The 15,900-nt window shown below is 45.2% G+C and overlaps 1 protein-coding gene across 1 annotated transcript; it reads right to left on the reverse strand.

Annotated features, from left to right (window-relative positions):
* Positions 1-32: 32 nt before the first annotated feature.
* LOC311372639 (E3 ubiquitin/ISG15 ligase TRIM25-like) lies at positions 33-15,210 on the reverse strand (the record flags this gene model as incomplete). Its single annotated transcript, XM_084489612.1, has 4 exons — positions 14,978-15,210; positions 9,827-10,894; positions 9,374-9,487; positions 33-275 (listed from the first exon to the last, which is right to left on the reverse strand). Coding segments are annotated over exons 2-4 (1,423 nt in total), but the record flags the coding sequence as incomplete, so codon positions are not given.
* Positions 15,211-15,900: the final 690 nt, after the last annotated feature.

Genomic DNA, 15,900 nt, shown 5'->3' on the forward strand with positions numbered 1-15,900 from the left:
CTTGTTGTTCACTCCAAGCTGGCTGTCATCACCCTCTCCTCTCCTTGTGATTCCTCTGTATGTCACTGCTATATCAACCCATCCTTTCCACTCTACCTCCCAGTAACAGCGGCCAGTCAGAGCCTCTCTACACAACACCTGGGAGCAGCGGTCAAATCTCTCTGGGTGATCCGGATACGACTGGTCCTCTCTGACCTCCGTCACCTTTCTGTTGTCCTCAGACAGAGAGAGTCGTCTGTGGGCTGTGTTTGGGTCCAGTGTGAGTTCACAGGCATCTGACGGAGAACAAGACATGATGAGCTACTGAACCCTTCTGCATCTTCATCATCATCATCATCATCATCATCATCATCATCATCACTAGTACTGTTCTTCCTGTTTCACGTTCATCTTCTCTACAAAAATTTACATAGAAAGACTAAATCATATCAGATGATAGCTACTATAGTGGACTAGTGTGCTATAGCTTTAGAAATAGTAGTGCATATTGTTTATAAGATGTTTTAAGTTAAACGTAAATGTAAATCCCATGTGTGTGTGAGTGGTTGTCCCAGTCAAAACAATGAAAAATGTATACACTGAATCTACTCCCGCAGTATTTACACAACATACACATATTATACATCAAAACGTTCATCATGATGAGCTGATTAATCCTCTGTAATATTTAAGCTATAGTCTACATACTTTCTTACTTTTCTTCTTCTTCTACACACGCAATAGCTCCGCCATTCTCCACACACACACACACACACACACACACACACACACACACACACACACACACACACACACACACACACACACACACACACACACACACACACACACACACACACACACACACACACACACACACACACACACACACACACACACACACACACACTTCATGTTTCATCCTCTTCATCCACTTAAGACATCATAACTTGGTCAAAATTCAACCGTTTACCATCATTCAAACTATTAAACAAATCTACACATTTGTATCTTCAATAATATTTGATCAGAATTTTGATATCATTTATACTTTTTTCAGAATCACAGTTTTAGTTTCACTCCGGATTCGTTCTCAGTTGGTCTCACTCTAGCCGTTTGCCTCAGCTGTTGCTCGTTGAGCAATCAGTGGACATCACAGCACTCTGGAGGAGTCTGGTTAAAGTCACGTGGTGGAGGGTAGTGTGGTCTTTGTTAGTCTCTGGCCGTTTCTCAATACCAAGTACGCAAACTACGGACTCGCGGACTTGGAAGTGCGTACTTGGCAAGTCCAGACTTCCAAGTACAGACTTCCGAGGACGCGAGTACGCACCTGTGACGTCACCACCTCAGCTCTGTTAACTGCTTTACGGCCTCATGTAGGCATACACTACTGAACAATTTAAACTAATGATATAAAACTAAACCCCAGCCTCTTTCATTTTAAAATAGTATGTCAATATTTTGAATGAATATAAATGAAAAGATATGCTTATCGTGTGTAAGCTATTCACACAACTTTTTATATGTAGGGTACAGATGCGCGTGCCTAACTGGCTATGTAGTTGGAGAGTAGACTATTGATATAATAATAATAACGAATGAGCGACAATTGACACAGATTAGAACACACACACACACACACACACACACACACACACACACACACACACACACACACACACACACACACACACACACACACACACACACACACACACACACACACACACACACACACACACGATCGGATGGATCCGACCAAGATTTTCGTTGCCGTTGTGTTGGGTTTCCTCTATCAGCGACTTATACAATAAAAACAAATTATATTAAACAAAACCCCAGCCTCTTTAATTTTAAAATAGTATGTCAATATTTTGAATGAATAGGCCTACATTTTTGTTATATGTCAAATGTTCCTATATATTGCCTATTATTATAGCTTACATACTAATATTTTAAAACATGGTAATGCGAAATGCATCCTGGGATATTTAACGGTCCAAGTCCACACAAGTCACCTCCGATGCGTCCTCGGTGGAACGGCCAGTTTAACAACGCATGGAGAACACACACGGGTTTTACGACTGTACTTGACTTGATGCGTACTTGGAATTGGAACAGTACTTGGGCTACGACTGATGACGTTTCACGAGAACGCAAAGTACACAAGTACAGACGAGAACGCAAATTGAGAAACGGCCTCTCTCTCTCCCTCATGGACTACAACAATGGACTACAACAATGGACTACAATAGTGGACTACAACAGTGGACTACAATAGTGGACTACAATAGTGGACTACAATAGTGGACTACAATAGTGGACTACAGGGGCGTCACCAGACCTTATTCACTGGGGCACGTGCCTTAGTAAAAGTCTCCAGTGCCCCAGTAAAATTCTAATGCCGCTCTCGTTGGAACCGGCATTGAAAAGCGCATCTCCCTGCCTGCTTTAGTCTTCACTCGAGGCTGTCACTTACCAGCCAATGAAAAAAAAGGGAAAAAGAAAAAAGGAAAAAAGAAAGGAGCCATCATAGCCAATCAGGAAATAGCACATCTGTATCTGGGTAAGATCTAACGCAATAACCAATGAAAATCGTTCACGTGATTCTTCCGAGTGTTTCGGTGTACACACACACACACACACACACACACACACACACACACACACACACACACACACACACACACACACACACACACACACACACACACACACACACACACACACACACACACACAGTGGAAACCGCTCGCTGGAGCTCGCCACATAACTTTGAGCACAGGGTAACTATGTGTTCACACCGCACTTTGTCCCATTTCGCCTATTCGCGCGAATAGGCGAATGTTGCCGCGAGATGTGTGTCTGTACCTGTTGTGGAAGAGGGAGAGCCCGTCGTTTATGGGTTAATAATATAATCCGGAGGCGCACACCGCTTTGTGCCGTGATATTATATATATCGTATATATTATATGATATAGATATTTATATATTATATGTAGATATAGAGCGGGAGTCGCAAACGGCAACAATCACTTTCTCCTCCAAGCTGCGGTTCACTGAACGGTTGAACGGTGATTGGCTGTTTTACGTTACTTCACCCAGGGAGTGAACTGATTGGCTGTTACGTGACGTCACCCAGGGAGTGAACGCTGATTGGCTGTTTTACGTTACTTCACCCACGTTACCCACAGGGAGTGAACGCTGATTGGCTGTTTCAACACGAATGCCGCAAAGAAGTTGAAATATTTTAACTTTATTCGCGCCGCGAATCCACGTGAACGCGCTCGCCGTTCAAGTGGAAAAATTTCGCGCTGTCAATCAAATCTTGTCGCGCGAATAGGCGAAAAAAAAATTCGCCCGATTCGCGTCTCCACGTTCACTTAACATTGAAACGTGTCGCGGGGCGAAGTGCGGTGTGAAAACACCTTAAGTCATCCCCTGTTTTAATGTTAAAACAAATTCACAACTTGTTTGACAGAAAAAATGACTAACAGTTAATCGATGTTATAGAATGTTGCCCACATAATTAGCTCAATGCTTTTAGCGTCATTGTGCTTAAGTGTACCAGCTTGCGATCTCTCCCACACACACACACACACACACACACACACACACACACACACACACACACACACACACACACACACACACACACACACACACACACACACACACACACACACACACACACACACACACACACACACAATGCGTAGGCTATGTACACGTGCAGACAATTAATCATTTATACGTATACTGTAGAGAGAGTCCTATAAAGTATATTGTTTGTGAAGCTGTCATACTGTAAAACTAATCAGCCTTCTGAAAAACTATTCAGAGTTGGACATCAGAAGATTCTTACAGAACAAAGGCAGAGGTAGAGGAACAGTGAGGAGAGATGAGGAGGAGGACGAGGGAGGTATGATAATTGCCCACATTAACGGTAACATTAACATTTATGCTGGTAATAGACAGTGCTGTCAATGGTAATAATATACACAGAATCAGGGTAGCCTATATATCACTAAAAGTCAGTATTAAGGCTTTAGTATTTACGCTACAAAGAACTGTAGTATTGCCAGGATGACTATAGGACCCTTGCCTGGGAGGGAAGTATATCTCAATTTTGTCTAAAAATAAGCTTAGGAAAGCCTATTAAATTCATGCAGTGAGTATACTTATGCTATATGCTACAACAAGTGAGGGACAGAGTGCTGGAGGAGGAGGAGAAGGAGCAGGAGGAGGAGAAGAAGGAGGAGGAGAAGGAGAAGAAGGTCGAAGAGAAGGAGGAGAGAGAGGAGAAAGAGTGCAGGCTGGGCAGTCCAGGACCAGGCAGGGGGAAGAAGAGGAGGAGGAGAGAGACAGGCAAGAAACAGATGACGACATGATGGGGGCTAGACGTAAAACTATTCAGAATAGGAGGGAGAATGGACCCAAGGGGTCAGGGAGTCCTTGGCCATGCCCAAAATGCACCAGAATACAGGAAATCACATCAAACTAATTCAAAATCTTCTGGGGGAGGACCCCCAGACCCCCCTGACTACTGTGGGCCCTTTTGTGCTAAAGTTCTTAATCCTTCCCTGTCCATAGCCGTTTATTTCAGATTGCTCGCATATTAAAAGAATATTCTTAAAAATGGATTGGGAGTTGGGGGCCTGTGCCCCAGCAAAGCTCTTGGTCTAGAAACGCCCCTGGTGGACTACAATAGTGGACGTTGTCCGACCACTTTTTTAAATGTCAGCCACAGTTCGGCTTTCGGCCCCAACCTCATTGATCGACCTGGCAACGTTTTCCCACGCCAGTTTTTTGCTTTTGGTGCTGATTCCGGAGGAAAGAGAGCCAAACAAGATCTAATTTCTGGCCTCTACCTCCGAAATCAGCACCTCCACCTCGCATTCACTAAAGTTATTTTTTCTTCCTTTCTCCATTTTCTCCTTTCTCCTAACGAGTGCACTACTGCAGGCCTATTTATAAGAATTAGCATATTAAATGAGGGAGGAGACGGGTGGAGATGGAAATTGGTGGAGAGACGGGCTCGTGCATGTGCGCTCAATGTCACGTTAATTGGGATGTACAAAGAGAATCTGTGTGAAATCGTGCTTACGCAAGGATTGATACATCCAGATTTTTTTGTGAGCATCAGCTTTCCAGATTTTGGTGTCCGCAAAGTTTTAGTCAGAAATCCACGCAAGTCTTACACAACAACACACAACTCACTGCCTCCCTGCTTCTAGCCAATCAGCTACTAGCCACCACCAATATACTACCCGGCCTTCTTTCATCCGCCGTCATGTCTCGTCTCCACCTTGGATTATCACTCCTGCTACTCCAGACTCTTAGGACTCTCTCCTCTACTCCACCAACTTCTGGCCCACTCAGCCACACCGCCGCTGACCTTCACCGCCTCAACAATAACCATCGTCTCTCTGCTGCTGCTGCCCCTGCAGCCAGCACAGCCGGAATCCTCCGCCGATGCCGCTACATCCATCCAGGTTCTGGCCCCTCTCGCAACCAACACCTCCCCCATGGCTCACCCATCCCCTCACTCTGGACTAACTCTCGCCCCCCCGTCACCCCCACCTGCCGTACTGCCAACCTCACTAACCTCCGTTCCCCCTCCCCTGCCCCCCCATCCATCTCCCTCGCACTGCTGAACTGTCGCTCCCTCTCCAACAAATCAGCCGTTATATCTGAACTGCTACTGGACAATAACATGGATCTGCTCCTCCTCTGTGAAACATGGCAACAGCCCCTGGACTTCTACGCTCTCAATCAAGCCACTCCTTCCAATTACAGTTACATTGCCAAACCCCGCCTCTCTGGCCGAGGGGGAGGCGTTGCCGTTCTTCATAAACAATCCCTGTCCATCACTGAACTGAACCTCAACCTCCCATCTATCTCATCCTTTGAACACCTTGCCTTCTCCCTCCCCAACTCCATCACCACTGTTCTAATCTACCGTCCTCTGAAGCCACACCCATCTTTTCTCTCTGAACTGTCTGAACTCCTCACCATTGCGTCCTCTCTCTCTTCCCGCCTCCTACTTACCGGTGACTTCAACATCCACACGGACAAGCCGACCGCCCCACTGACATCTGACTTCCTCTCCCTTCTCGCCTGTTTCCACCTCACCCAACACATTGACTTCCCCACCCATACCAAAGGCCATATCCTCCACATAGTCTGCTCCGCCTCCCTACCCGTATCTAACCCCCATCCTCTCCCCTTCCCACTCTCTGATCATCTCTGCATCCTCTTCTCCGCTCCTCTACCCTCACCCCATAATCCCAAAAAGCTCTCCATTTCCTACCGCAACATCAAACCAGTCAACCCACTCTCACCCTCCCAGCTCATATCCTCTGCCTTCCCCCCTGACTCTGCCCCCTCTTCCCCTGACGACTATGCCATCATGCTCAACTCCATCCTTTCTGACTCCCTTGACTCCCTTTCCCCCTGGAAGACTTCCTCTGTCTCATTCACTAACTCCGCCCCCTGTTACACCCCGGAACTCCGCACCATGAAACAGACTGGCCGCCAACTCGAGCGGTTATGCAAGCGAACCCGCCTCACCGTTCACGCCGAAGCCTACAAACATCACATCTCCTCCTACCGTGACGCTCTCCATGCTGCTAAATCCACCCACTTCTCCACCCTCATCAACAGCACCAACCGGAACCCCCGCATCCTGTTCTCCACCGTCAACAAACTGCTCCAGCCGCCGGACATTAATCCACCCTCCTCACCTGACCTCTGTAACTCTTTCCTCCTCGCCTTTAACCATAAAATCTCCCAAATCAACAGCTCCCTGACTGCCGCCGTTAGTAACTCCTCCACCCCCACCATTCCTATCCCCCCCCCCCTCCCTGACCACCCACCCTTCCCTTCTTTCACTGCCTTCTCCCCTGTTGACTCCTCCCACATTTTGGACATCATCACTGCGTCCAAGACAACCACCTGCTCTCTCGACCCCCTCCCTTGACCCTTGATCCAGCCAACCTCTCCAACTACCGCCCCATATCCAACCTGCCGTTCCTCTCCGAAACTCTGGAACGCATTGTCACCGCCCAACTCCACACCCACCTCCAGTCAAGCAACCTCTATGAACCCCTCCAGTCAAACAACCTCTATGAACCCCTCCAGTCAAACAACCTCTATGAACCCCTCCAGTCAAACAACCTCTATGAACCCCTCCAGTCAAACAACCTCTATGAACCCCTCCAGTCTGGCTTCCGCCCGCTTCACAGCACCGAAACTGCCCGTGTCAAAGTCATCAATGATCTCCTCACCTCTGCAGACTGCGGTGCCCTCAACATCCTGCTTTTCCTAGACCTCAGCGCAGCCTTTGATACTGTACACCATTCCATCCTCCTCAAAAGGCTGCGCCAACAGGGTGTTGAGGGCACCGCACTCGACTGGCTCACCTCCTACCTCACCGACAGGCAACAGTCCGTCTCCCTCTCTGGCCACACGTCCACCCTCTCTCCTGTACCGCAGGGGGTCCCTCAGGGCTCAGTCCTCGGCCCCCTTCTTGTCATCTGCTACCTCTTCCCCCTTGGTCACATCATCCGCAAACTCAATCTCGACTTCCACTGTTACGCAGATGACACTCAGATGTACATCAGTACCAAAACCACCCAAAACCCTCCCCTCACCCACATCGAAACCTGCATCTCTACAATAAAAAAATGGCTGACCCACAACTTTCTCAAACTTAACAGTGACAAAACAGAGCTCCTTCTCATAGGCACCAAATCCACTCTCAATAAAACTGGACCCATCTCACTCACCATCGACGCCTCGACCATCACTCCCCCCTGGCACGCAATCTTGGTGTTACCCTGGACCCCACCCTCTCCTTCGATCCCCATGTCAGCTCCATTGTCAAGACCTCCTACTTTCACCTCCGCCGCATCGCCTAAATCAGACACTGCCTCTCCCCCCCCTGCTGCTGAATCCCTTATCCACGCCTTCATCTCCTCCCGTCTTGACTACTGCAACTCCCTCCTCACTGGCATCACCTCTCATTCCCTCCATAGACTCCAAATGGTCCAAAACTCTGCTGCTCGCCTCCTCACTCACACCCGTCCCGTGAGCACATCACTCCCGTTCTCCACACTCTCCACTGGCTCCCCATCAAACAACGTATCAGTTTCAAAATACTCCTCCTGACTTTCAAAGCTCTCCACCACCTGGCCCCGCCCTACCTGTCTGACCTCCTCGTCCCCCATCGCCCCTCCCGAGCCCTCCGATCCTCCTCCACTCTCACTCTAACCGTACCACCCTCCAAACTGAAAACATTCGGTGACAGAGCCTTCTCCAGGGCAGCCCCCCGACTATGGAACTCTCTTCCCCAACCTGTCCGCGACTCTCCCTCACTTCCCACATTCAAATCCACTCTAAAAACCTCTCTCTTTTCCCAAGCCTACGACCTCCCCTACCCATAACCACCTTCATCCCTGCCCCTGCCCTTGTCCCCCTGACACCTTTCATGTTTTTTATGTCTTCCACAATGTAAGCGTCTTTGGGTCACTGAAAAGCGCTATATAAATTTCATGAATTATTATTATTATTATTATTATTAACAGTAGAACACGTATAGTTAAAAGCTTAAACAGCCTCGTTGGTGGATAGCAGCATAGGCTCTGTTTGATTGAATAAGGGTTGTATTTCTTGCCTACTACCTCCCACCGATCCACTGCCTCTCTGTCCTCTCCCTACGCTTCAATCACGTAATGATGATGATCTGACAATGCACGCACATTGTAAAAATAAACAAATAAGGAATGTATCACTACTTATTAATTACTACTAATTATTATTACATAGTTCATGCGTTATATAAGCACCAGTAAAAAAATGTGTGTTTGTTGTGTGTCAAGTTGTTAACTGATGCTATAGGTTAGACTACGACATAGTAATGTTACCAATAAAAAACATCATAAACATGGCAACATAATTCACTATCTTGCTCAAGGAGTAATTACTCATACATGCTCACACTAATGGTTCAATGCAGTTTGAAGTTTGTTTGAAATAGCGTACCTCATCATCACCCGAAAGAATGGGATGACAGGTTGCCATAGCTTCTTGGCACATACCGCCTACCGTAGTTGCAACCAGGTTGCAACGTCCATTTTAAAAAGCGAGCACTGTTCGTTTGAATGCACTATATCATTTTACCACGAGATGGGAGTAATTCCTACACAGTGTCCCTTTAAGCTATGTAGCTTTATCATGTTTTCAACCTCACTTTACACTGCAGCACTCACAACATTGTCTTCAGGGAAAAACATTTGACATGTTTCATTTTGTTCTGTAAAATAAATCTTTATATTTTAAGAATATTGAATGTACATTTGACAGCCCTAAATCAAACTAATCAGATACTTACACTTTTTTAGAGCTGATCTCAGGTCAGCCACCTTCTCCAGCTCCATGTTCAGTGTCTCCTCCAGCTGATCCTGGGATCTCCTCACGAGGTTAGTAGGGGGAGAGACTGGTGAGGCTACAAGCAGAGGAAAGCCAAGAAGAGGTTCAATATGAAGATCCTGATTGGGAAGACATTCAAGAACATGGTGTTCAAGAACACCACCTGTGTTCAGAGCAGAGTGGAACGATCACATCGTGTTTTGGGGAGACAAAAAACATAGGATTTCATTCATGTTCTTGAGATGATTGGTCTTGTTTTAGTAACAGTGATAAAATGGCATCAATTTTGGGTTCAATTGCTCTTCAAAAAGAATATGACCGAACAGCGGTATGGGCGGTGTGGCACAGTATCATACCGGAGACATTCTGGATCATTGGACAACCCTAAGATGAATCAAACTAAACAAACACTTACACTTCTTTACATCTGGTTTAGGGACAGGCACCTTCCCCATCTCCATGTTCAGTGTCTCCTCCAGCTGATCCAGGGCTCTCCTCAAGGTCCCAACGTATGACGGAGGACGGACCTCCACCGTGGTCCAGTCCCTGGTGGGTGGAGGATCCTTCAGGGATCTGAAGGTCTGGAGGAGGTGGAGGTGGTCTTCAGTGTGTGAGAGCTGCTTCACCTCTGATCTTCTATTGGTCAGATCTTCTATCTCCTGCTCCAGCTCTTTGATGAGGCCTTCAGCTTCTGTCTCTGTGGATTTCAGTTTCTCTTTAACCGTTTGGTTGTGATCATCCTGGCACTTTTCAACAGAGCGCTTCAGAGCAGTGAAGACCTGCACACCATCGGCTATCTCTTTGTCTGCGTCTGCTTTGCTACTTCCCACTGTGTCTCTGATGTCCTTAATCTTTAGTTGTCTCTCCTGGATCATCTGCTGAACTTCAGCCTCTATCTTCCCCAGCTGGGCCGTCTTCACTTCATATTCCTCCTTTAGAGGTACAACAGGATGGGACTTGTGGTCCGTCACTGTGCACAACAGACACACACACACCTGTTCAGTCTGGCAGAAGAGCTCCAGGAGTCGGTCGTGTTTCTTACACACCCTGTCCTCCAGACGGTCCATAGGCTCGACCAGCTGATGTCTCTTCAGGCTTGCGACTCTCTGATGAGGCTCCAGGTGGGTTTGGCAGTAAGAGGTAAAACACGTCAGGCAGGACTTCACGGCCTTCAGCTGGGTCCCAGTACAGACGTCACAGGGAACTTCTGCTGGTTCAACACAAGGCTGCTCTTTGACTGGTGCAGACCTTCTAAACCGATCAACCATCCCTGATAAGAGGGTATTAACCCGTAGATCAGGTCTTGTGTGGAACAGCTCGGTGCAAACGGGACATTTGTACTGGACTTGGTCATCCCAGAACGTTGTAATACAGGTTCTACAGAAGTTGTGTCCACATGGTGTGAAAACTGGGCTGTTGAACACATCCAGACAGATGGAACAGGAGAAGTCCTCTTCAGACCAGGAAGTAGCAGAGGCCATTCCTAGAAAACATGGATAACAATAGTAAAATAACAGTTTGAACTCGTTCAAATGCAAGTGCTTTATACGTTATATATTTTGTTGTTTCAAGCTGAAATCTTCATCCAATAGGAGGTACAACATGAAGTCCTGCAGACAGGACAGCTTCACTGAGGATGAGGGGTCAATATTTTGGACTCACCTTAAAATGTTTGTCTGATTATTTCGTTTATAAATGAGTGAAGTGCCTCCATGTCATGTTACTTTGGATTTAAATTAAAGGAATTATACATTCTCAAAGTACATTTATATCAATTATTGTCTAAAATATGGGATAAGTATGTGTCCAAAAACAACGTTTGCATAGGGTGAGAAGTCTCAGACTTCTGCCCAGTTGAAACAGCCGAGTGTCACAACGCTACACTTTCACTTTTAACATGGAAGCACTTTTTCAGTCCCTGAAAACTAGAGGTTCAAATACAACGTATCCAAATGACACAAAACCACAACATTGGAAGTTATTCAAATAGTCATGACGTCCGGAATCGATTAATTGCAGATTCGATCAGAATCTATCCAATATTGATTTGGTTAGGGATATGAAATATTTAAGCAATAGATCACGACTGTGGAATGTTGTCATTATACCACAGTTAAGGGGCGTTGTCCGTCCCGACGCGCAGTGGAGAGACGGACAACGCCCCTTAACTGTCACTCACCGTGTGCCTATTGCTTTACAACATTTCCACCCTCTCCAGCAATCAACATATTTTTAGGCTTCAGTGAACTATGCTATTGCTTTTATATATAAGAATGAAATAATATGTTATTTGCATGAATAACTCGATTAGAAAATATATTTTTTACTTTTAAGATCTCTCTGGGCCTGAATTGTGAGTGTTTTAAGTTGTGCCATCCATAGAGAATAATGAAGAACAGCTGTTGTAGTAAATTCTGTGTAGGACATGGTCATTATTCAAAATCAACGTGTATCGCGATGCGCATCGTATCGTGGCCTCTGTGTCGTGATACGTATCACGTGGTGAGGTTGTAGGGAATACCCAGCCATAATAGAGACAACCTTGAATAGGTTAACCAATCCCATATATGAACCATGTATACATATATTCAGTATAAACAACTTTAAATTTGAACCAGGCAGCCAGTGTAAATAAATAAGGAGAGAGCTGCTTGTGAGGCTAAACTGAGTGTGTGCACGAGCAGCCAATGTGCAACAGCGTACATTAAAAGATTAATCATTAGATTTTATTAATCGATATCGGAAAATTCAAAAGGCAGGTTGATTTTAAATTGATTGTTTGAAGCCAGCCTACTCATAATGGCGTTTCACATCGGCACTTTCAATAAGTGCCACGGTTTCTCCCAGCTAACGCAGAACGTATAGATAACGTTAGCCTTATCTGAAGGTTAGTTAGAACCAAACCAAGAACTAACATTTAGAGAACGTTCCCTCTGGGTTATGCAGAAACCTAACAGAGCCTAACGTAGGCCTGGGCGATACGGCTGAAAGACATAACGATATAACTTGATCATATTGATCAATATCGATAACTATTGATCATTTTAATGACCTAAAAAGACTAGGAATTACCATGCTGGATTTAAACACTGTTTAACACTTAATATGAGCTTCCACTGTTCTTCATTGATCAATACTCCAATGTCGACACAACAATGTCTCTTATCGATATATATTGAACATGTTTTATATTGATATTGATGAAGAGTCTATCACGATACGATCATTTATTGTTTTATTTCCCAGGCCTAGCCCAACATTCCCCAAACATTGAGGGAACCAACCAACCCAAACCGTCACCTCCACACAACGTTCTGTTTGGTCTGAGGACGATGACTATCAGTGCTGACAATAAAGTTCCTGGTTCGTTGATATTTTAGGCTCCTTATTTGCGTGTACGCAAAGCTGCTTGATTACGTGGCAATTACAGCCATTGGGAATGCATCTATTCAGGATGGGACATTGCAGACATTCCAATGTCATGCCTGTTAAATGTGTGATTAATGTGCGCCTATCGGCTTTAGAAACTGGATAGATTACCATATCTACATCATCCTCTGGCCAAATCATTTTTAGGGTAATTTGAAGGGATTGTAACCTTTTCATCAAAGACCCGCCTCTCTCCTCCTCATTAGCCTTAAAGCTACAGGAACGTTTGTGGAGCTCATTGTGGGACTGGCCCGTAGCGGCTGGAACTCTGCACCAAGGATGAATTTCGGGAATGAGTCTTCAAATACTGTATTAGGGGCCACTAACACCGATATAAAGGCATCCGTAAAGTAGCATGGGACCTTTAGTGCCCCACTTCACTCAAAAAGAATAGAACAGTGTAATATGACTGCATGATTAATATGACTGCATGATTAATATGACTACATGTCTAATATGACTACATGATTAATATGACTGCATGATTAATATGACTACATGATTAATATGACTACATGATTAATATGACTACATGTCTAATATGACTACATGATTAATATGACTACATGATTAATATGACTACATGTCTAATATGACTACATGATCAATATGACTACATGTCTAATATGACTGCATGATTAATATGACTGCATGATTAATATGACTACATGTCTAATATGACTACATGATTAATATGACTACATGATTAATATGACTACATGATTAATATGACTACATGTCTAATATGACTACATGATTAATATGACTGCATGATTAATATGACTGCATGATTAATATGACTGCATGATTAATATGACTACATGATTAATATGACTACATGTCTAATATGACCACATGTACTATGACCACATGATTAATATGACCACATGTCTAATATGACTACATGATTCATATGACTACATGTCTACTATGACTACATGTCCAATATGACTACATGATTCATATGACTACATGTCTACTATGACTACATGTCCAATATGACTACATGATTCATATGACTACATGTTTAATATGACTACATGTCTAATATGACTGCATGATTAATATGACTACATGATTAATATGACTACATGATCAATATGACTACATGTCTACTATGGCTACATGATTAATATGGCTACATGATTAATATGACTACATGATTCATATGACCACATGTACTATGACCACATGATTAATATGACCACATGTCTAATATGACTACATGATTCATATGACTACATGTCTACTATGACTACATGTCCAATATGACTACATGATTCATATGACTACATGTCTACTATGACTACATGTCCAATATGACTACATGATTCATATGACTACATGATTAATATGACTACATGTCTAATATGACTACATGATTAATATGGCTACATGATTAATATGGCTACATGATTAATATGACTACATGATTCATATGACCGTGTGATGTCTAGAGAAAGCGCATTCTGGTTACAAAAAGGTTACAGAAAGCTTAGCTGAAAGAAGACAGTGCACGTGCGTATATTTGCATAACGCGATCTGATTGGGTGACGGATCCGTCGCTGCCTGAAAAGTTAAACTTGACGGACGGACCCACAATGCACTTCGGGAGCGTCCCACGCAAGGCCAACGCCTTTCATACCCGCTGCGCGTCCGTCGACGGGCTGCAGCTGCGGGCGAGAGGGTCCGCGATCTGCCTCCGTAGCGGCTCCAACGCGGCGTGCAGGTGGACCCCGACACGGGTCCGTTTCGCGGATAGGGTTACGGTTAGGTTTAGGTTTAGGGTGAGGGTGAGGGTTAGGGTGAGGGTGAGGGTTAGGGTGAGGGTGAGGGATAGGGTGAGGGTTAGGGTTACAGTGAGGGTTAGGTTTAGGGTGAGGGTGAGGGTTACGGTGAGGGTTAGGGTGAGGGTTAGGTTTAGGGTGAGGGTGAGGGTTAGGGTGAGGGTGAGGGTTTAGGGCTAGGGTGAGGGTTAGGGTTACAGTGAGGGTTAGGGTGAGGGTGAGGAGTCAGCGTGTGAGTTCGTGTCCGATCCTAGCGCTCCCCTAGTTCACATCATAACCCGCTGTAGGGCCGGTCCGTACGGGGTCACACCGCGGGGAGAGAGGCGCGGAGGTTGTGTTGTTTTACTCACCTGGTTGCGGTTGCTGTCGGTCAGACTGTGTGTGTCCCAAAACGTGTTGTGTTGTTCTCCTGAGGGAGAGAACTGCTTCCTCCTCGTCGGGTTTCTGTCAACCTTAAGTTTCGTTTCTCGAACATCACGTCCTCTCCTGGCCCCGCCCCCACGGACACACGCCCCGTGTGTGTGTGTGTGTGTGTGTGTGTGTGTGTGTGTGTGTGTGTGTGTGTGTGTGTGTGTGTGTGTGTGTGTGTGTGTGTGTGTGTGTGTGTGTGTGTGTGTGTGTGTGTTCTTTAAGATTCTCCACACCGAACGGGGCGCCAGAAGGAGACACGTTGTTTTAACTCTTTGTGGTTTTTTATTTGCTTTGTTTGATTTTCCTTATGCAGTTGTTTTAGTCCACAAATAACAGGTTATAAACCTGTAGAATAGAAAGGCTACGGTGTAAACAACAATATTGATAGCCACTTCCATAATATACTATCAATTCTGAATAATATACAAACATAAATTACAATAGTCAGTATTTAGTGTTATAATAATAGTATAATATATAATATAGTATAGTATAAAATAATTAGTGTTTAAACTGAATATGCAACAATTCCCCGCACAAGCAACATTGCACATTAAACACTAAATATACATTAAACATTGCACTGCCGTGCAAAACAGTGAGTGTAGTTTTAAGCAGCAACGCTGAGCACAGCAAACCATTACCTGTGTGAAGCGATGAACTACATTACCCAGCCTGCACCGCAAACAGGACGTATTCTCGTGTGACAGCGAAGACGCCCCAACTCCAAACTTTTCCAGGGATGCAGAGCGTGACCAGACAGACCAACTTAAACCGCGGCTCAATGGACACAAACAGCAGCTTACCGGTGGCGCGTCTCTCCTGACGAGACAACGCGCTGAGACCAGCGCTAGCTCCCGTT

This window comes from Micromesistius poutassou (assembly GCF_964030765.1).
Source record: "Micromesistius poutassou genome assembly, contig: SCAFFOLD_5307, whole genome shotgun sequence".
In the NCBI taxonomy this organism is placed as follows: Eukaryota; Metazoa; Chordata; class Actinopteri; order Gadiformes; family Gadidae; genus Micromesistius; species Micromesistius poutassou.